The sequence below is a fragment of the Ostrinia nubilalis genome, chromosome 11 (genome assembly GCF_963855985.1).
Source record: "Ostrinia nubilalis chromosome 11, ilOstNubi1.1, whole genome shotgun sequence".
Classification (NCBI taxonomy): domain Eukaryota; kingdom Metazoa; phylum Arthropoda; class Insecta; order Lepidoptera; family Crambidae; genus Ostrinia; species Ostrinia nubilalis.
The window spans coordinates 697,523-719,775 of NC_087098.1; the positions used below are offsets into that span (position 1 = coordinate 697,523).

The window sequence follows — 22,253 nt, forward strand, 5'->3', positions numbered from 1 at the left end:
TAACTAAACACTTACCGAAATAATATTTCCCGACACTCAGCATCAGTGATGAACTGTATTTTATAAATACAAAGTTAATAATTCAACAACAAAGCTAAATGAAAATTGCACGTGCCAAAAGCAAACCGTCAAGAGCCGGCGGGAAGGAAAATCAAAATTTACAATTTTAGCATTTCTGCAAAAAAAAAGTTACCACTTTTATAGAAAAAACCTTCGCGTCATGTGGTGGCGCTAGCATCGACAATTTTATTGTAGTGCAATTAAATAAAAAAGTTATTAGCTCGTTATTATTAAAATAATAAATATTTTATGATTTATTTGAGACAAAAAAACATTATTTTATAAAATAACGGTACCGTTATGCGAAGTTATTAGGATTTTCCCTTGTAAATTACGAGTTTGTGAAAGATATTAAAGATTGTTGTTTTAATTTTAATCAAAACTTAAGTTCTCGTGATCTCTCACAAATTCACAATATGCTTATTAACTTTTTTAATTAATTCTTCATAATTAGGTGCACCCCAAGGCCATCTGTCTTTTGATAATCGAATATTGATGCATTGTGCAGATAATCAATACACGTAAATAAATTTGACAACACCAACCGATTTTGTGACTGGGGGCGCCACTTCCAATCTAATCTGTCAACTAGTATGGACAATTTCATAGTTCCGCGTTTCGTCACATTCATACAAGTTTTTTTTATTTACAGGACATCATATCCGCTTTTATGCACTGAAGGAAAAGAGCGCGAAATCCAAATAGGTTAATCTGCTGAAGTTTTGCGTAAACATTTATTTAATTATTTTTATTTCACTATACCCACATTTTAAGTTTAAGATTAAATACATCATAACGTAACTTTTACTCTATTGATATCAAAGCAATCGCGAAACTAGGGCTAGATAAGGGCTACGGAGTTAGGTGTAAAATTAATGTGCCAATTTCCAGACAATATTACTTATTTATTTCACCATTTTTATTTCCATAGTTTAAGGGGTGACTATTCCTAAATAAATAAAATAAAGTTACTCCATCGGGTGCCCTACTCTCTAATAATCTGTATCTGTCTGCGGATGGTCTGCGGACACTGGGCTGATAGCGATAACGGTAACGGTATTTGGCAAAGATTATTGTTCCGTTTCCTAACGATAGATTTCAGACAGGACAGAACCAACTCTGTATAATTATGTATTCGTCAGAAGAAGATATTATGATGGGTATGGGCATGTCGTAACAGACCATAATATCCGGGCTTTTTGTAGCATTGGTGATGATGAAACAGAGAAAAGAAGGCAAGAAAAAATATCATAAAATAAAAGGCCATGTACGTTTTTCATCTATATTTATAAAAAAGCACCGTCTGTAAAACATACAAAATTCCGATAAAAATGGTTTATGTATTGGCATCCATAGCATATTATAAAATTGGAAAATTATTGATGTATATTCGATACTATAAAATATTATTGTTACATTAGTTATCATAATATGACATCATCAAACTATTGCTTGAGAACTTCTCCGAAGCTTACTTATCCGTACGCGGTTGAGCAAGTAACACATTATGATGCTACATTTCGTTGATTTTTAAGTATGTAAGTATATTTCTAAGTAAATATAATATTAAAAATAACACTATATTAACGCAGAAATTAAGGCCAAAAATTAATTTCAATCCGAATGAGTCTTGGTAACTACACTCTTAATTACTGACCAGATACATGACGAAACGCTCCAACTTAAACTGAACTAGAGAGGCCAAAGCGCTAACGACGTGCAACTTGCAGGTCACAGCGCAATGTTCCCGACTTAAACAAATCAGTACTGGACATTAATACTTAATTATTCCTTTCATATAAAATAAATTATAAAATGCTCATAAAATACGCTTAAGTATTAAAATATATACCATTAAAAGTGACATAGAAATTTTGGTTCTTAAACTAATGATAACGGCCAGTTCGCGGCGTCCATTTTGAATCTTTTTTGCATAAAATTAAAAAAGAGACTAATGCTACGGTCACACTGGTACCGATTATAAAACGATGAGGTACATTGCTGATGTTAGAGGGCATGGTGTGACCGTAGAGTTACATGGAAGGCCCGAACGGACTTACATAACTTACATCGAGTTAAAAATAGGGCGATACTAGCAAGTTATATTGGCGACAGATACCGCTCAAGCGGTTTTCTCCTGTTCAATGATGTCCTTGGTGGGGAGGGGGTTCTTTTCGCAGGTCTCTGTGTGCTTCAACTTGGTAGGGTCGAAGTTCTCGATGCCATTCAAGAACTTGTTCTTCTCTTTCTCCGCCTCGATAGCTGTGAGGGACAGATGAAAATACTGTTAATTTGACGTTGTTTATGAGATGAGTCCAAGTTATCTACATAAAAGATAATCACTTTCTGCATCAAATAATATGTAAGTTACGGTTAAAGTAGGTTCAAAACAGGTAAAACATTCTGCTTTAATTAAGAAAAGGGTTTTGATTATTTTTGTCTGATTGAAAAATGAAGGTAACCCCTATCCTTTCATCATGTGGAGCGGTAAAAACGTCGGTGTTACACTTATTGATCTATCTGGTAAGGTTTCAGGTTGTTTGTTGACTGGGAATCGAACCCAGAATAGTTAAGATTCAAACAACTGGAAGTAAATAATACAGATAATTAAATACAACGTAATTAATTGGAGGATGAGAAATCATTGAAACTAAAAGCAGTCTTAGAATATCACCTAACTAAACGAAACTTACAATCAAAACATTCATCATGAACTCTCTCAATCCACCCATAATTTTCAATTGATTATAAAAAAGCGTATAATAAATAGTCCGTGCAAAAAGTTTGTCAGTGAAAATACAAAAAAGACAATAAAGCGCAAAATAGAAACCTTCGATGGGCGGTAAGGGGTTCTTTTCCTCCATGGTGGCGTGCTTCATCTGCGTCTTGTCGAAGTGTTCCACGCCGTCCAAGAGGTTTTGGTGCGCCTTCTCTGCTGCCACGACTGATACAAAGCGATCGTGCAAGAAATAATAAATAAAAAGCTCAAAATAACACGCTGCAAATAATGTTTACGGCGCCAAAATGTACATGCTAGTTATTATTTTTGTCGTTTATTATAGGCAAAGAAAAAGCAAGTAGTACCTACTGCCAAACAGCATTATTATAGGCAAAGTTCATTTTCGAAAGGAATTTGCAACTAGACATCAGATTTTCATATTTTATGCATCAGAATTAGGTTCCCGGTACGGTTCCTGATTAAGTTATGACATTTACTCTCAATTCGGTCCCCCATAACACAAGATACAATGTTAACTTATGTTGCCTCATATGCATAAACATATTTTTTAGGTTCTTACTTTCATACCATATTTTATAATATACAAAGATTACTTTTTAACTCAATAAATATCCAATAATCTAAGCCTAAGTAAATGAAACTATTAATTTTTTTGTTTGCGCAACTGTCAATAATTCTCCCAGTGAAAGGTAAAACAAAATGTATTCGTTTGTGTTTTAAGTTTTCGTACAGATTAGTATTAGTTAATCGTTACAAGATAAAAATGAAAAAAATAGTCAAAGGCTAGTTAAAAATAAAAAGGATAATTAACGTAAACTGTTCAAAATTATACACACGTACAGGCATAATAACTGCAGGGGTGCTATACTGCCGTCCGATCACTATAACGCCGTTAAGTGCAAAAACCACTTTCGGAGAAAAACGAGTTTAAAGATCGCGAATTAAAAAAAATTCGCTGTTTCAAAAGTAAAAGAGTAATTTGTAATTTAAATATATCATTTTAAAGGTATTTTTAAGAGCTACAATTGACACAAACTCTCACGACGCTACATATTATAGATTTTGAAATATTTTAATTTATACATTTTAACTCAGTATTATTGAAATAATATCTCAAAATATACACAACTAAAACGCCGGTATGGCTACCTTAACGGCGTTTAAGTTTTGGATCTTGAATAACTTTGATACATTTGTAAAATGAGTTTCTAACTAATAATTCTACTAAACTTTAATGCCGTTAAATAGTTTAACGACGTTTTAGCTCGGTAATACTATTATTTTTTAACGTCAAAATACTTGCCTTAAATGCAGCTAATGTTAGCTAACGTCATTTAAGTCTAGTATTAACACATAAATTACGAAACTTTTGGTATGCCTGTTTGATTCGTTTTGATTACAAGACTAAAATGCAGTTAAAAACAAAACTTTTCACCATAACGGCATTTAAGCTAAGTACTAGCTACTTAGTAGTTCAGGAAATAAAGAAAATTGCATTTATGTCAAAAATAACAAAACCTGTTTTAGTGTTGAACATCTATATTTATGTAAAAAAAATCAACTTTTTACTATTTTTAGCATTCGTTGATATCAATCATACGTTTTATTATAATAATTTCTTAAATTTACCACTTTAAAAAAGTAGATACTCATAAAAGACAACACAAAATAAAATCTTTACATTTTCATTACCTATTTGAGATCAATTAAAACCAACTATTGAAAGTTCTCAAACTTAGCAGTTTCACAATACCTAATAAAAATAATAAGTGACGACACTTTATTACCAATGCCGCAATATTTATATTATTTTGCCTGTTTCAGTAGGCTACAACTACAATATTTTGTAGTTAATAAAAATTAAGATCTATTTATTTAATTCAATAATAATGTACAACGCGGCAAGCCTTACCTAATAAATGAACTTCACGTTAGTGAGAATGGTGAGAATCATGTTTATCAAATGGAAATAAACAACAATTCTTAAGTAAAATAGTATCAAATTAAGTCGACATATAAGTGTATATTAAACAATACACTCTATTTGCAGTATTGTCGAGAATATTATTCTCGGGAACTTTCACGATAACATTCTCAATATAACTACACCTTTACTAAATTTAATTTTTTCTTCGTGAAATGTTGTTTTAATGACAGAAATGTCTTTTTACACGTAATTACATAATGTTACTGTCCATTTGTTCGTTTTTTGACATTAAGGGCATATTTCACAATCGCTTAGTAAGGGCCTGTTTCACGACTTCTGGATAAGTTGTGGATAGCCTATGTGACGGATCATTTTGACACATTTTTATAGAAAATACGTGCTAGCTAGATTGACCCGACACTTGCCAAATATATCCCGTATATTAGTCTGTTGTACGAGATTAGAATGGTTCTCAAACAGCTAAAAATCAACAAGGCACCTGGTGATGATGTAATCACAGCTGAGCTTCTGAAAGCAGGCGGAACGCCGGTACAAGGCTTTTCATAAGCTGTTTGATTCCGTCATCCTCAAGAGAAAAACGCCTACGGCATTGCAAAGAAGTATGGTGATACTCCTCTTCAAAAAAGACTTGTATAAAAACGCCAAAATGTCAGTCCGTCTCCAGGATTAGGTCTCGAAACCTATCCAGTTGCAGCGAGGGGTGAGACAGGGAGACGTAATATCACCGAAACTATTTACCACCGCCCTGGAAGATGTTTTCAAGCTTCTGGGCTGGAGAGGATTCAGCATAAATATCAACGGCGAGTTCTTCACCCACCTTCGATTTGCAGACGATATCGTAGTTGTGGCAGATCTAGGCACAATGCTCGATGGCCTCAGTAGAGCCTCGCAACAAGTGGGTCTCAAAATGAACATGGACAAGACAAAAATCATGTCAAATGTCCGTGTTGCACCCACTCCTTTGAAAGTTGGAGACTACACTCGAAGTTGTTGACAATTATGTATACCTGAGACAAACCGGATGGTTTGTCTCAGGTACAGGTACTAACTGGATAGTTAAGTAGGTCCAACTTTGAGAGAGACGTCGATCGTCGAATCCAGCTCGGCTGGGCAGCGTTCGGGAAGCTTCGCGATATTTTCACGTCCGAAATAATACCGCAGTGTCTTAAGACAAAAGTCTGTGACCAGTGTGTGTTGCCAGTGATAGTATACGGATTTGTGATGTGGACCCAAAGGGCGATGGAGCGTGCTATGCCAAGCATAGTTTCCCTGCGTGATCGAATCAGAAATGAGGAGATCCGTAGAAAAACCAAAGTGACCGACATAACCCGCAGAATTGCTAAAATCAAGTGGCAGAGCTGAATATGGCCGATGGGGTAGAAAAATTCTCGAGTGGCGACAATGAGCCTGAAGACGTAGTGTGGGCAGGCAGGCCCCTCTAGATGGATCGACGATCTGGTAAAGGTCACGAGAGGTGCCTGGATGCGGGCGGCGCAGGACCGGTCGTTGTGGAAATCATTGAGGAGACCTTTGTCCAGCCGTTGAACGACATTTGCCTAAAACAAACGAGCGTTATGTCTTCGTCTAACATAGAAGATGTAAAACAAAATGAACAAGTAAAATGATCGAACACCAGGCTTCTTTTACTAATTTTTAAAATTAGAAAATAAAACGCAACGTGTTCATCATTTAAAACTCAGAGGCACACTGAAGCTCAATTACCGCGCTGCCGTGTCCTAAAGTTGCAGTGCGCATTAGCCACGAAAATAATGACAAGACAGCAATATCTCACTAACACGTTTCATACCTTGTTTATAACGACTAGTCTTAGATAATAAAAGAGAAACATTGCAATGCACATCACATATTAATAAACAACAAACATAAAATTAAAACTAAATTTATTTTGTTGAGAACGCTAGGAATATTCCCGGGAGCGTTCTCAGCGGCACATCAGTAACTCTGACTGAACTGAGTGATCGACGCACGCAACGACGCTTAGAACACTTCATTCAACTTTTTGAACATAGCCGCATTAAAGTTTAGGAATGTAGGTTAACGGCATTTAAGTCTTGTAAAAATGTAAAAAACACATAGATTGTTACATTTGGTTAGCCTTAATGGTGAATTTACTAGTGCAATTTCAATAAATAAATTCATGTAATACAAAGCTATAATGCCGTTATTGGACCTTTGTTGCGTTTAAGTCTAATAATTATACTTAACGGCGTTTTAGTCTTGAGGAGTCTATTAAAGCTTTGCAAAGAGCAGCTTAGCAATATTGTCGTTAAAGTACCTTAACGGCTGTATTGACTAGAAATTGTAAATAACGGCAATAAAGCTTTGTAATTTTTCTTAAATTTTTAATTCTAATAACAATTAAAGACGCTTAACCGCGTTTAAGCTAAGAAATGTAATGTAACTGCATTTTAGTTATGTAATCTTGCAAAGGCGAAGCAGTTAGCGGCTTTCTTATTTTTTTTATCTCAGGAACTAAACAAGATATAAAAATTTCGATAATAGTGCTAGATTAAGCATTTTTTTCTGATTCGGATGGTATTCAAAAGTCAAAATTGATCAATTGTGGGTTAACGGCATTATAGTGATAGGACGGCAGTATAGTAATATAGGTTCGTGCATTATGTGCATACTTGTAAAGAATATTATTTACCATCTTTGTCGGGGAGCGGGTTCTTTTCTTGTGTCTCTGTGTGCTTCAGCCTAGTGGCGTCGAATTTTTCAATGCCATCGAATAGAGATTTTTGAGTTTTCTCTGCTGCTACATCTGAAATCATTAATACAAAAATTCAGCATCATCATTGACAATGTAAAGTGATAACAACATGCTTATTAATAGTTAAACATTTTAGTGTGCACATAAACCACATAAAATGTAAGTGTTTTGATTCATGTTAGACATTATTTTTGTTAGAAATAAAACTTCTATTAATTTAATATTAATGTCATCGAAAACCCACAAACTATTAGGCGAGAATGCGATAAGAAGGCGACCATTATTATGAGGTATTCAACATTAAGCATAAAAATGTGTCTACATTGACATAATATTGTGTTTGAAAAAATAATCGTAATTTATTATTTTGCAAGGAAATGCAATAAATTATCTAAAATTCACGCATGAACATTAAAATATTGTCTTTTAAATTGACATTAATCCATCACAACGATTACACATTTAAAAATTACTTGGACTTGAAAGTACTTTCCTAAAAATTTTCTCCACTTAATAATAACGAAATAACGTTACCGTTATTTTTATATAATCGTATTTTATAACTCGCATCAACAGATGGAGCCACGCAATTAATTTCCGGATTCAAAATTAGGTAGGTATCGAAAAAGTGAGTTCTTTTGTGTTCTTTTAAGCATAATAATAATTAATTTTGGTCAATGCAAACACATAGTTATGAGTTATCAACGCATTATTTCCACCGTCACAAAATACCTAGTGCGTTCGGTAGGACTATTTTTTCTACAGTGTCCGTCCGCCTCAGGGAGGAGGTTTGGAACTGTTCCACGCCTTGAAGGAGGGCTGTGTGTTGCTTTTCCATCGCTACGTCTGTTGTCAAACCGAGATTTAAATCTTTTATCGGCAGAATTAATTATTTATCAATAAACTTATGACTAGACTGAGTTAGCGTCTTTCAATCATCAACTTTATTACTAATGTTAATGGTAATTGATTTCATATCTCCAAAATCCGGTTATGAATCAGTCTACCTACATTACAATATCTACATATCTACCCCCTATATTAAAGTTCAAATCGTATTCAATGTTGAATTAGGTATTCTGGAGAGTCTTAATGTAGCTAAGCTGGCATTTAACCGTAGCAACTATTATTAAATCTCCGGTTTAAAATAGATTAATACCCTCCCTTTCCTCATAATAAACTCGGCTCACTTTTGTTTGTCACGTCATAGTTTAGCTAGCTCAGTGTTTTTCAACCTGTGGGTCGCGACCCCCTGGGGGGTCGCGAAGCCTCTATAGGGGGGTCGCGAGAGGTCGTAAAAACTACCTCAGTAAAAAAAACAGTAAAGTTTTAAAGCCAGATTTATCCGAAATCTAATTATGCAAATTCATAAATGTTGTATATAGATTGCAGAATTCGGTCCCTACAACATCTTTGTAAAAGGCATGAAAACAAAAAAGCTTGCCAACTGCGTAAAAATGAACTTAAAAGATAAATAATCAATGACTAATTCTTTTGTTGGTGATGTATTTGTTGCCTCCGACTGCATTTGTGAACACTAAGTTGTTTTGTTTTTGTTTTTTTAGTTCATTTTTACGCATTTGGGTTTTTTGTTTATTCAAAAATAATTTTATTTTAATCTTTTTAGTTAAATAACGTGCATTTTTGTAAACTACTCAAAAAGCCCTTTATTTTGATAAATCACTCTGTAAATTTTTGGGAAAAAAAAATTTTTTTAAGTCATTATGGCGCCTAAAATCCGCCATTTTGATTTTTTTCAACTTTAATATAGCCAGTGTCACTCTCACGATTAAGATGAATCTAACGAAACCACTCACGCTAAAATCGGTCAAGCCGTTTAGGCTGTAGGCCGTGCCAAAGAAATGTACATACATACACTCGAAAAACAACCCTCCTTTTGGGGCAGTCGGGTAAAAAGCGAACGGTCGGGGGGTCACCAAAAATTTTTTCATGCTAGGGGGGTCGCGTCATGAAAAAGGTTGAAAAACACTGATCTAGCTCATGTAACCTACTACCACACTACTACTCACATTAACTACTATGATTAAGTAATATAAGTAGGAACTAGGTATTATCACGGTCAACTTGTAGTACGTAAGTATTCGTCACTTGGAAGTCTTCTTCTTTGTCTTTTGTCTAATACAGATACGCATAATCTCAGTTCTGCTGCAGAACAAAGAGAAGTAGGTACAAGATAGCTACATTGAAGTGAATAGTTTAAGTGAAGGTACGTTCTACTACTACATACATGAGTAAATAACTAAATAATATACGTCGTGTTAATATTTCTAACAAAAAAATATCTAATTTAGGTTTCTAAATTTTTCACAATTGCAATGTAATTTCATCGATGTGAAGTAGGAAAGAAATGTCCTCGAGATCTACCACCTACTAAACATAGTGGTTGCAAATAAAGTTCCAATCTCACCTTCAGCAGATGGCAGCACGATCTTTTCGTTGGTGTCGACGTCCTTCAGGCAGCTGGTGTTGAAGCCTTCCAGCTGACTCTTGAGGTCTGTGGCCACCTTGGGCAGGTCCTTCAGGGAGGGCGCGTCACTCACTGAGCAGGCCATTTCTCTGTAAAGAGCATTACGAATTATAGCGGTACAATTTCTAATCTTTAAAGCAGGTGCTAAGCAAGTAGATTTTACTTTCAGCTAGGTACAAAAAATACCCTTTCCAACAAAAATATTCACGTTAAATTTTTTTTCGAATAGTGCTTATTTTGATGTGCGTCTCTACGGCAGGATCATCAGAAGAGATAACAAAATTATAGCGTCGTGAACTCGCTCAGCCGTAACCATAAAATAGAAGATTCTCTACGAAAGTACAAACATTTATGGTACTTAATTTTAATATTTTAGTACCTACTTAGACATCAAGTAAAATATTATTTAATTTTATAAATGACATTAATAATAGTATGCCCACCAACATAATAACAGGGTCTCTGAGAAAAAAAAACAATAATATTAGGGCTACGTTAAAGTAGGTACTCATTGTTGTAACTGTGAAGATAATGTTTTATAGCCACTAAGTTAAAATAGCCGACGTAGGTATCAAGTACTTCGGGTGTAACCTTTGTTATAAGATAAGCATGTCATGAATAAAAAAAACCGCAGACGAAGATTATACCTACAATAATGTTCCAGATTCTTGTTTTATGTCAACACAGTGTGGCGGTCTCACCGAAATCGAAGCGAGCGGAGTCGCAAGCAAGGGTTAGTCTTAGTGCAATTCAAAGAAGTATTTGAGTCAGCGTGTAACAGATACCGTATGAGTCGATCTACTACTGACGACCGCAAATCGACCGTGACGAGCCAAGCGGCAAGCCCTAAACAATGGAGCCTTTCAATTCCAAATCCATGTTTACAACTTAGATAATTTCATTCATTTGCATTCGGAATCATGATTGCGGGTCATTAAACGTTGACATTGAGGTATAGTCCTATTTGGAGAAAGATTATGGTACATTTATTTTAATCATCCAACATAGTTATTTTATTATGCAAAACGAGAGTTAACATTACAATTTTATGGAGAACTCTAGGTAAAAATAAAAGTAGCCGCTAGTTATGTGTTTAATGAAGATGAGATATTATAGTTCTCAAACTTTCCACAACATTTTACAGCTGTAACAGTTATCCGGCTTAGTTGAATCGCTTGCTCGCTACTTTAGAAAACACACACTACACATAGTGGGTTACTAACTGTACATTACTTACGAGATTCGCCCACTGCAATGTGTCTTCCTACACCCAGTAGGCTAAGAAAAGAAAGGAAATACAAAGTCAAGCATCAAAATTACTGTGAAAATCGGTAACAATGTAGATTTGCATGGCTTGACTACAGTTATTGCAGCTATAACCAAACCGTTATTCGGTTTATAGTCGTTTTGTTTTGCTATTAACAAATCCATTGATTGCTGAATTTAATCATAATGGGATTAAATTGTTCAGCAAACTAATTTATTTTTATAATAACTATACATTACTATACAAGCTGATTAGTTGTAAAGTATTTGTAATAATCAGTCACCGACTCATTTCCTTCACAGTCAGTACTATTTATATTATAATGAATTGTTTGTAGTTGGGTAGGTATAAGGAAAAAGTCTATTATTTTACGGTTACGTACGATATTCAACCAATTGTTATGAATAAACATTTCTCGGTAATAACATTATAACTACTAATATTAATTTGATTTTAGATGCCAGACTTATTCTGCCGTTGAAAATGTATGTGCTACATTATTATTTTGTGGTGCTACTTGATGGTGTCAGCGAGGCTACAAAAAAAAAAATTTTTTTTTGACCGACATAAATTAACTCGTGCAATACTAAAACAAATTGTAGTAAGTCATTTTTAATCAAAACGATTTGCCTACAGCATTTTCAAAGATCGATCAACGACCGCCCTTCCGAATCGCGTTCACAAGGAGTTGCGCACGCGCCGCGCATACGAAGCGCGTTGCCATTGTTGTCGACAACCCGTCGTGTATACTAACTGGAATACATCCTGCTCGCAGGGAAACAATCTTTTGTCCGGCGAGGATGTTGGTCTGATGATGGCGAGGCTTAAAGACAATTTGTGGTTCACATGAGTAATCGTTAATTGGTAAACGACTTCGGTGACTCACAAAGGTCGCGGAGCCAGCCCAAGACTCATACATAACATAAGCATTGAAATGAGGCCAGTGCTCAGCACATTTTAAGTACAAAAAATTACACTGCTACAGCAACATTCGTCATCTTCTTGGAGATGGAATGTAAATAATGAGCTGTGATGGATGGTTTGAGCGGCTTTTACCCGTGGTCCCCCCAACATGTCCCCTATTTTAACCATGGTCCCACCGCACTAAGTGGCAAACATTGCATGTCACCTAGGTCCTAGGTATCTATAATATTATAAAAAAATCTATAATTAATTATAGAAAATAATTATAGGTAGGTACGGCACCATAGATTTATAAGACTTAATTCCTAAGTTCATATTTATTTGAGAACTAGCGGCCGCCCGCGACTTCGTGCGCGTGGATCTCGTTTTACCCCCCCTTCATCTATCTTACGCGGTTCAGATTTTTTCATACAAATGTTTTTTCCCGCTAACTCCCGTTCCCGTGAGATTTTTGCAATATCCTGTTGTAACTAAGCTTTAAGTTTACTAAGGTACCTGCATGCCAAATTTCAAGAGTCTATCTTACGCGGTTTAGATTTTTTCATACAAATGTTTTTTCCCGCTAACTCCCGTTCCCGTGGGAATTTTGCAATATCCTGTTGCAACTAAGCTTTAAGTTTACTAAGGTACCTGCATGCCAAATTTCAAGAGTATATCTTACGCGGTTTAGATTTTTTCATACAAATGTTTTTTCCCACTAACTCCCGTTCCCATGGGAATTTTGCAATATCCTGTTGTAACTAAGCTTTAAGTTTACTAAGGTACCTGCATGCCAAATTTCAAGCGTCTAACTTAAGCGGTTTAGATTTTTCATACAAAAGGATTTTCCCGCTAATTCCCGTTCCCCTAAGTATCCTATAACCTGCCCAGGAGTATGAAGAATAATTGTACCAAGTTTCGTTAAAATCCGTCAAGTGGTTTTTGTTTCTATAAGGAACATACAGACAGACAGACAGACAGACAGACAGACAGACAGACAAAAATTTTACTAATTGCATTTTTGGCATCAGTATCGATCGATCACTAATCACCCCCTGATAGTTATTTTGAAAATATATTTCATGTACAGAATTGACCTCTCTACAGATTTATTATAAGTATAGATAAAGGATACATCGAAATTAATAATTGCAAGAACATTTTTTTATAATATCTTCACATCACACAATGTGGGTCTCTATAACATTATTCATGTAATACATGATTGATTTATTGGGTATTGACATTCTTTTGTATTAACAAAAAGATAAACCTATTTTGTTAGATGTTTGGCACTGATGCTTCTAGGCAACATCGAGGTTCGGAAGCATGTCATATATTAGAAAACACAGTTTCTACGCCAAATATTGCTTTATATGATTAGTTTGATTTATTATGAATAAAATTTAGACAAAACAAAAACAATTACAGATGATAATATAGTATAAAATCATAAAACTTCCGTCTTTGTTATTCTCATTGCGCGTCATCTTGGCGTCTGACAGAAATATGAATATGAAATCACTCAAAACTCAGTCGACGACCGATTTACTAGTGTTTTGCTGAACTAAGCTTCGTAACAAAATCGAAAGATTTGCACAAAACTTATTATTTGGTGCTGTAGAAATATTCAAAGTGGTTGTTGCTTAAAAGCATCACTGCCAAATGAAGGGTTAAAGGTCTGATTTTACATCTCTAAATCATGTAGTGTCATCACATCGATAATTTATTGCGTTTCCTTTGTCCAACAAACAGTCCGACGTGCCAGAAAAGTCATTTAAATTCAATTATGTTATCTTACGACGCATTACTATGTATCAGTCAGAACCTCACAACATGCAAGTAGAGCAAACTGTTCGAAATGTCTCATTTCATTGTTTATAAAAATAAGTGTAGAGAAAAATAAAACCAGGCATTTACCTATTTTCATGAAACAAGTCTCGGTTAAAAACCCGTAAAACATGTTAGCGACGAAGTTGTTGGTGAAGTCACCGAAAAAGTAATGGTTTATTAAATGGCTTAAAAACCCTTGACTGTATAGCAGTTCCCTGTCTGATAGAAACTTTAAGAATACATTCATCTTTACAATATCCAGAAGAACGGATGCGATGATCACTATACTTAGATGTAAAGCCTCAAGATTGAAAAAAAAATAGGTTACCATCAATCCCATTTTACTCAATACCATTATTAAAAACATAATGTTTGTGAAGTGATGGCGTCAGCAGTGTAGCACCTTCCCTCATTGTTTCGCAACGCGTGAAGCAGGTGCGCGAGAACAACAGAGCTTCTAAACTACTTTACTTACAGCGATTTAATTAAGACCTAACGGTATACGGTGCAATTCACGCTAATTAAGCTATGATACATACTAAAAGGTACGAAAACAGAAGTCATACATAATTCACTGAATTATGAAAACATAATATTAGTATTAAATTTAACTAATAAGCGCCGGCAAAAGCCAATAAATTAATATTTTTACCGGCGAAAAGAAAATAATATTATTCGGACGTATTGATTTATATTGAAACAGTTCAACAAGCATCGTCCATAACTTTTGATTGAGATTTCACAAGAGTAAATTTTTGTATTTTTATTACTTAGTATCGTGGTTAGATCAAATATCTCGTTAGGCTGTACCCAATGCCAGTTGCGGTCTGTTAAACAGAGCACGATATTGTGTTACGACGATTGTTGAGATAAACGAAAAAGACGCAAGGAAATATTTTGAGCCGAAAATATGCCGCGATATCCAATTAAGAGGAAAATGCAGATCCTTATTTACATTGTAGAGCCGTCAACAACCATTACGCACTGGCAAATTGGTCTGGAATAAATTAATCCCGCAGGGGAGGGAGCCGGGTCCATGAAAATGGCGGATAGCAAGATGGCCGTCAATTAGAGGTCGAGCACTTTGATTGAGGGTGCTTCTAAAGATAGATCAATAAAATTGCGACTATAAACAATTTTGTGCAACCTATTTATATCAATGAAGTAATTCCAACCAATTTTAAAGCTGTTTCTTCCAGATGTTGGCAAATACCGCATTAATCATTGCTTCAACGCCCAGAGAAAAATTGTCTGCCTGTTACACATGTTTTTTTTTTCGAATATCTCATTACTTTGTTCTAAGTGTAAGATGGAAGATTTTGTGTAAGGAAATGATGAGTAATGTTTATTTTGCGGTTCATCGGTTCAGAATACATAACGTCTTATTAGCATAGATGTATGCGGCATAAAATTGTTGCAACACTTTCCAATTTTCCAAGGGAGTTTTTATTGAGGAAGCAATTGAGTTTTGAAACACGCTATCCTTTAAAACACGCAAAAAATTGTAGTTTTTCGTCAAGCTTTTTAGTGCATAACACTAATTACAATGTAAACCTGCAGTCGATAGATTGGAAACTACCTACAAGTGTTCCTGTTAGACAGATTGCTTTACACCACGGAATGGGTAACTAAGTATTGTTACTAAAAGCATTTTCGAGGTGTATAATCTCTCCACATAACGAAGCTATTAGACTTGAGCCCATTAGTCAGACTAAGACCGTACCAAATCGATAAGATGACGCCATTTTAGTCACTAAATGCTTTCATTTCGTTCTCGTAGTAAATATTTATTTGATGCGTCACTTTATTCCTGATTCATTTGGAAAAATGCCGAAAATAGTGAAAATGAACTTTATTACGAATTAAATTGACTCATACAATATATCTTAACTCCAGATAAGTTAATTCAAGACATTTGGCCATGTGTCACAACAACGACTAGCAGCTACACATGATAAGATCAACATCCTAATATAGTAGACAATAATCCAGCTATGTTAACTGTCGGTGTCATGGCTCCTTTCCAAACCTTATATGGCTAAGAACCGAACAGGAACGACAAGTACAAAAACGAGTCTTAATTCGTGGCGCCGTAAAAAATATGTCCCAACGCGCGCGCCATATGGTCACGACACGACACGATTATATTGACCCCAAAATGCCCTCACTGCTATCTAAAATGAAATTATTTATCATCGACAGTTTGAGGACCTGGTGGAGCAGTTACAATTTCGAAAGTCGCCGTTTCACATGCAAAATGACAATGATGATTACCCAGAATCTCACTCAATTAAACCGTAAGTTAGTCTAGACGTATCGGAGTCATTGTTATGCAAACGAATCGTGATTGAGTAACGGCCGCCGAAATTTTTGGCTTGCGAAAAAATATTGTTGAATCGATCGCTTGATATGATGGCAGTCTGGGCGGGGGACGCGTACCAAAGAGCATAAAAGAGTAAGAGACGGCACTCCATAGATATTTTTTGAGCTCACGCACACATATACATTTTAGAGAACGACCCGCAAATCTTTACCAACCGCACAAACTACAGGCGGAGCTACCAACATAATGCCTTATTTTCTGACAGTATTAGTGACGTTCGTAATAACTTATCGATTATCGATACTTTGCTAGGGTTGTAATTGCATATCGATATCTAGTATAGGAACCTTCAATATTTTAATGATTACTATTTTTATTTTATACTATGTGTAAGTAAAACGAAGTTTTGTAACATAAATTATTTATTTCGAAATAAAATAGGTATATTACAATAAGTATTGAACATGACATAGCAGTTGTAGGCATGAGGAATTATTGAAAATTATAACAAAGTACAGAAATGATAATTTTGTAAACTTTTATTTTCACAACTTTTTCTAAGAAAAAATAGGATTTTTATTTATAAACATCTTTAATTTTCTTATCAGCTGATCGAACCTCAGCCCTAAGATTACTTTTCAATGCTTTGTTGCTGTGCTTTTTTACTTTTGTCAGCAAAATTGTTTTCACTTTTTATGAAGCTGTCATTAATGATTTTACAACTTTTTCTTAGAAAAAGGTAACTTAATATTTTAAACATCTTATCATAAATTTCTTTATTATGTTGTTGACATTTAAACCAACTAAAATTACAATTTGTACTCAACATTAAGAAAATGAATTTTCCAACATTTTCCATATATATCTGGTCGGCAATATGGTCATGATAAAATTGTTTAGCTTCATTTACGGTGGTACATAATTGAATTGTTGGATAAACGAGACTTTTTTTATCATGCCACCATTCGCGAAGAGATATATATGCATACAAATCATTGTCAACAGGAGTTTTCACGCTCAAACACTCTTCACAAATTAAACAAGAACTGTTCTGTAATAGTTTGGCAGCTAAATACCCGCTTACATATACTACTGGTTGGTTTTCAAGGCTACACAAATTTTCAATGGGCTGTTCTAAGTTTTCAGGGTCCGGGATAGACAACACAGGATAAAATTCAGTGTCTGTGGAATCTTGAACATTAATTTTTATTTCTGTTGTTTTTAAATTAGTTTTTAAAATGTCTTTATATTCCAGCATATGTTTATTGTTGTCTGCTTCACAATTAGCACTTCTGCTATGAGGCACTTTCAGCCCAGTAACCATGCTTGTTTTAAGCGCTGCAGTAAAGTGCGTGATAGTGGGATTTCTATTGGTTACACTGTGTTGCCTAATGATTCCAAATAAGTTTTCCAGAGAGTCTTGGTTAAACTGTCTAAGGTTCATATATTTAAACCCTTCATTCTTTAACTTTTCCCAAATATCGTTTAAGGATTTGATAGATATTTGATATCCCTTTACGCATTTAACATTTTTTAGTATCGTGTTTTCTGCTGTTATAAATTTTATGGTTTTTAACTTATCAGTATAAAAGGTCCAAGACTCAATGTGATTACTTGATGTGGAAACATTTTCCCGGATCCCTTTCTTTACGTCATTTAAAGATGATGGACCATTTGTACAATCAAATAGTTTATCTAACTGTTCAATCACAAATGCTGTATCATTGCAATCAGAAACTTCTTTCCATGCCATCATTTTTAAAATAGCTGCCACGGTATTACTCAGAGCATGCGCAGCATACTTCACCCTCATCTTAGTTTTGAATGTTGGATTTACAATGGTACTATTCAGTTTTTTAAAATTTAAAAAATTTCTGTTGTGTTCTTCTGCAACTACCAAATGCCTCCATTGTGCAATTTTTCCATCGAAAGACATATTTCCACTTTTAAAGAAATTGTTTCGTAATGATTTGAACAAGTGAGGGATGTCATAGATTATAAAAATTTTGTCATTATTTACAGAGAAAAAGTTGCTATCTATGCCTTGTCCACAGTTTCTTTTTAACATGTTAAGAGCTCCTATATTTGTAGATCCCTGATCACAAACTGTTGTTAGAACCATAAATCCGATTTCTTTTAATTTTTTGATGATGTCCGATATAATTTTTGCCAGTTTTGCTGTTGATATTGTGCCTTCCACAAAATAGTGCGCAATATATTGCTTGTATTTATGTTTAGCACCCTGTATCATAAACACTAACGCATGGTCTGCAATTTTCTTTTCTCGTCCCATGTTCTCGCCCTCTCCATAATCCACGTAGCCATCCACTTTATCAGCAATTTCGTTATAAATTATCCGTTTCTTTAACGCCATCTCGTCAAATATTAACGAGCAATATTTATTTTCCTTTGGCATACTTGATGCTTTTGCCTCTAACATATCAATTATATTTTTATTTATACCAGGCTCCATTGGTATATTTTTTTAAATCCTTTGGAGCGTTTTAGTGCTTGGTAGCGTAAACAGCTTTTGCATATAGCGGTATGCTTTAGGGGACCGTTTAAATATAGCCAAAGCATATATTTTGTTGGCTAAAGTCCACCTTTTTCCTTGTGACTTTTTTTTGTTATTCTGCACTACATCCTTTACTAACGATGTCAGCACTTCCGAATCTAACTTGTCTAAATTCACTCTTGACTTCGCTATATTCCTTATTGTTTTTTTTGCATTTTGTAACTGTCGCCAAAGCCTCTTCTCTTTAATTGTAAATGTTGATGAAGTGTCTGTAATAAAAACATTTCCATTAGTAAAAAAAACAACATTAAAGCAAATTGAATTGAATATTGGTTAATTAATCAGCAATTTTACTTAGTTTTTTAAATTAGGTATGTTTTATCTTACCTTTCATTTCAATGTTTTTCTTAGGTCTTTTATAACTGTGGACTAATATTTCTGCCTGTGCATCTTGATGGCAAATGTTTTTATCATCTGAAATATTATAAATATGCAAATTAGTTTAAAATTTATTTTGTTGTTTTATGAAACATATTATTTCCAAATCAATCAATCATTATCAAGTTTTAAAAAAATGCAAAGACAGGATAATGATAGCTCTTCTCATAAAATATGAAGCGTGGGCCCACCTTCAATAACAATGACATAATATTAAATTAAAGGCATTTAGAGGTTTTAATGTTCTGCATCCTGGATGCGGTCTGCGGGTATGTCAAGACAATCTGTAAGTGGTCGTGATAAGGCAATCAGTCACGTGTGCTTTGCGTTCTTTGTTCGTATCCGCACGGTCAAATCGCATTAATATAAAATGTACAGAAACCTAGAATGTTGTACATATAAGTTCATTTTGACCTGACTGCAGACTGCAGAACGCATCCAGGGTGGCATTCTTTAGTTTGAGGGAAGGCATATTTTAGAAGGTAAATAATTAGTTTGTACACTTACCATGAGTAATGGGTTTATAGGTCATATGTTCTGGTGCATTGGAAGTAGAAGGAAGAGGTTCAAAAGTTGTTTTCGCAGAAATACCAGAATCTGGTATATCCACAGCTCCCAAACATGTTGAATTTAGTTGTTTGGTTGTAGTTGTAAGGGGAACTGAAAGCAGATAATGAAATGTGAATTGGGTAATAAAATGTCATGTTCTTACCCAACTTTAGGGTACAATCAGTCTAGTACATGTCTTGCTCACATTAAAAATTACTAGCTTATAAATATTATTAAACTAGCTGACCTGGCTAATTAATGTAGATTGCCTAAAATTTTTCAAATTGGTCCGGTACTTTTTTTGAAGAATTTGTATTACACAAATTACTAAAGTTCCTCTAACTCAACACACATTCTAAGCTAAATTGTGTTACGAGTGGGTTTACTACAATATTCAAGCTGTGGGGTTCTAACCCGCACGGCTGAACCATTTAAGAACCTAGTAAGAGCAGCGGAGTAAATTTTACAGGAGCGCGAAAAAACACATTTTCGTTTACCATACTGGTATACTCAAACTTTTGAAAACTTTTTGATGTTTATTTTGAAGCTTAATAATTTAACTATATATTTTACAATAAATTAATTAATTAACTTTTAAATAGCAAGTTTTATGGCCCTTACTAACACTCAAATGGTTTTCTTTTTTTTTTTACTTCGTAAAAACCAGATTCCAAACCTAGTATGAGCGCACTTCCTAGGTTTTAAAATGGTTATTGGGGTCAGGGTCCATTTCAATCTTACCATAGGTCGGTCAAAACAGGAAGTGATCACCGAATGGTAAGAGGCACATTGAATATCAGACCCAAGCTGGAGAGGCGTCGACTGATGAAGTCTACGCTCCACCCAGCGCCCATCCAACTCCAAAACCCCGAAACCTTTCAGCTCGAGTAGCAAAATCGTTTCGAATGCCTAGGAGACTGTGAAAATGTGGACGAATACAATGACAGGTTCGTGGAAATTGTCCAAACGACTGGGTCTAAGTTCTTTAAAACCGTCGTTCAAAAGGAACCAAAAAGATCTCTGACCTCACCAATAAACTTATGCAGTCGGTATGTATGCGTCGGCCGTTTGGTGTAGTGGTTCAGAACGGACTACTATGCCGAGAGGTCCCGGGTTCGATTCCCGGCCGGGCAGAAATTGAAATGATGAATTTTAATTTCTGTGACGGGTCTGGGTGTGACTATGTATAATATGTATGTATTTAAAAAAAAAAAAAGTATATAAGTAGTATATCCGTTAAGCTAGCACCCATAACACAAGCATTAAGTTGCTTACTTTGGGGCTAGCTGGCGCTGTGTGAAATTGTCCAAAGATTTATTTATTATTATTATGCAAGAGAGACGGAACTTGGTTCTGCAGTCCTCTGAAGATGCTGCTCAGTATCGGCATCTTAACAGACAGATCTCCAAGTCTTTGACTCACGACCTACGCCAATTTAATACAGATCGTATTAAAGAGGCGATTGAGCGTACCAAAGGCTCTAGTGTTCGCAGGGGATCTGTCTGTTGGCCAAAGCCAACTGACGAAGCTGAAGACCGAGGATGGCAGCTAAACATCTCGTTGGGGCCTGAGTTATTGGAAGAGGTTGAGAAGTTCTACGGACAACTATACACGAGTGTATGTACACCTGTCACAAATCTAGCCGGAGAGCCAAGAGCTAGATTGACCCTACACTACACCGAAGATGTCCCGGACTTCAGTCTGTACGAGATTAGAATGGCTCTCAACCAGCTGAAAAACAACAAGGCACCGGGTGATGATGGAATCACGGCTGAGCTTCTAAAAGCAGGCGGAACGCCGGTAAAAGGATCTTCAGAGGCTGTTCGATTCCGTCATACTCGAGGGAAAAACGCCTACGGCATGGCACAGAAGTGTGGTGATACTCTTCTTCAAAAAAGACGACAAAATCTTGTTAAAAACTATAGACCCATCTCACTTCTGAGCCATGTCTACGTCCGAAACTATTCACCACCGCCCTGGAAGATGTTTTCAAGCTTCTGGACTGGAGCGGATTCGGCATAAATATCAACGGCGAGTATATCACCCACCTTCGTTTCGCGGACGATATCGTAGTCATGGCTGAGACCGTGGAGGATCTAAGCACAATGCTCGATGGCCTCAGTAGAGCCTCTCAACAAGTGGGTCTTAAAATGAACATGGACAAGACAAAAATCATGTCAAATACCCGTGTTGTACCCACTCCTCTGAAGGTTGGAGACACTACACTTGAAGTTGTTGACAATTATGTATAGGTACCTGGCACAAACAGTCCATTTAGGTAGGTCCAACTTCGAGAAAGAGGTCAATCGTCGAATCCAACTCGGCTGGGTAGCGTTCGGGAAGCTTCGCAATATTCTCACGTCCGAAATACCGCAGTGTCTCAAGACAAACGTCTTTGATCAGTGTGTGTTGCCAGTGATGCTAGGTTTTTTATGGTCGGGAGGTGGGTGGACAC

The 22,253-nt window shown here is 35.5% G+C and overlaps 1 protein-coding gene and 1 long non-coding RNA gene across 5 annotated transcripts in view; both read right to left on the reverse strand.

Annotated features, from left to right (window-relative positions):
* Positions 1-1,328: 1,328 nt before the first annotated feature.
* The window catches only part of LOC135076032 (thymosin beta), a 32,866-nt gene continuing 11,941 nt past the window's right edge, over positions 1,329-22,253 (reverse strand). Inside the window, exons 2-6 of one of the 4 annotated variants that reach the window (XM_063970479.1) lie at positions 9,911-10,059; positions 8,215-8,328; positions 7,420-7,533; positions 2,891-3,004; positions 1,329-2,322 (exon numbers count right to left, since the gene is read on the reverse strand). In XM_063970479.1, coding sequence (XP_063826549.1) covers positions 2,183-2,322; positions 2,891-3,004; positions 7,420-7,533; positions 8,215-8,328; positions 9,911-10,055 — 627 coding nt within the window. In that variant the 5' untranslated portion in view covers positions 10,056-10,059 and the 3' untranslated portion in view covers positions 1,329-2,182. The remainder of the gene's footprint in view (positions 2,323-2,890; positions 3,005-7,419; positions 7,534-8,214; positions 8,329-9,910; positions 10,060-22,253) is intronic. The other 3 variants (XM_063970481.1, XM_063970480.1, XM_063970482.1) reach the window with 3 other exon arrangements.
* LOC135075812 (uncharacterized) lies at positions 16,902-19,900 on the reverse strand. Its single transcript, XR_010258115.1, has 3 exons — positions 19,757-19,900; positions 19,199-19,285; positions 16,902-19,080 (listed from the first exon to the last, which is right to left on the reverse strand). It is a non-coding gene; the product is annotated as an uncharacterized LOC135075812 (long non-coding RNA).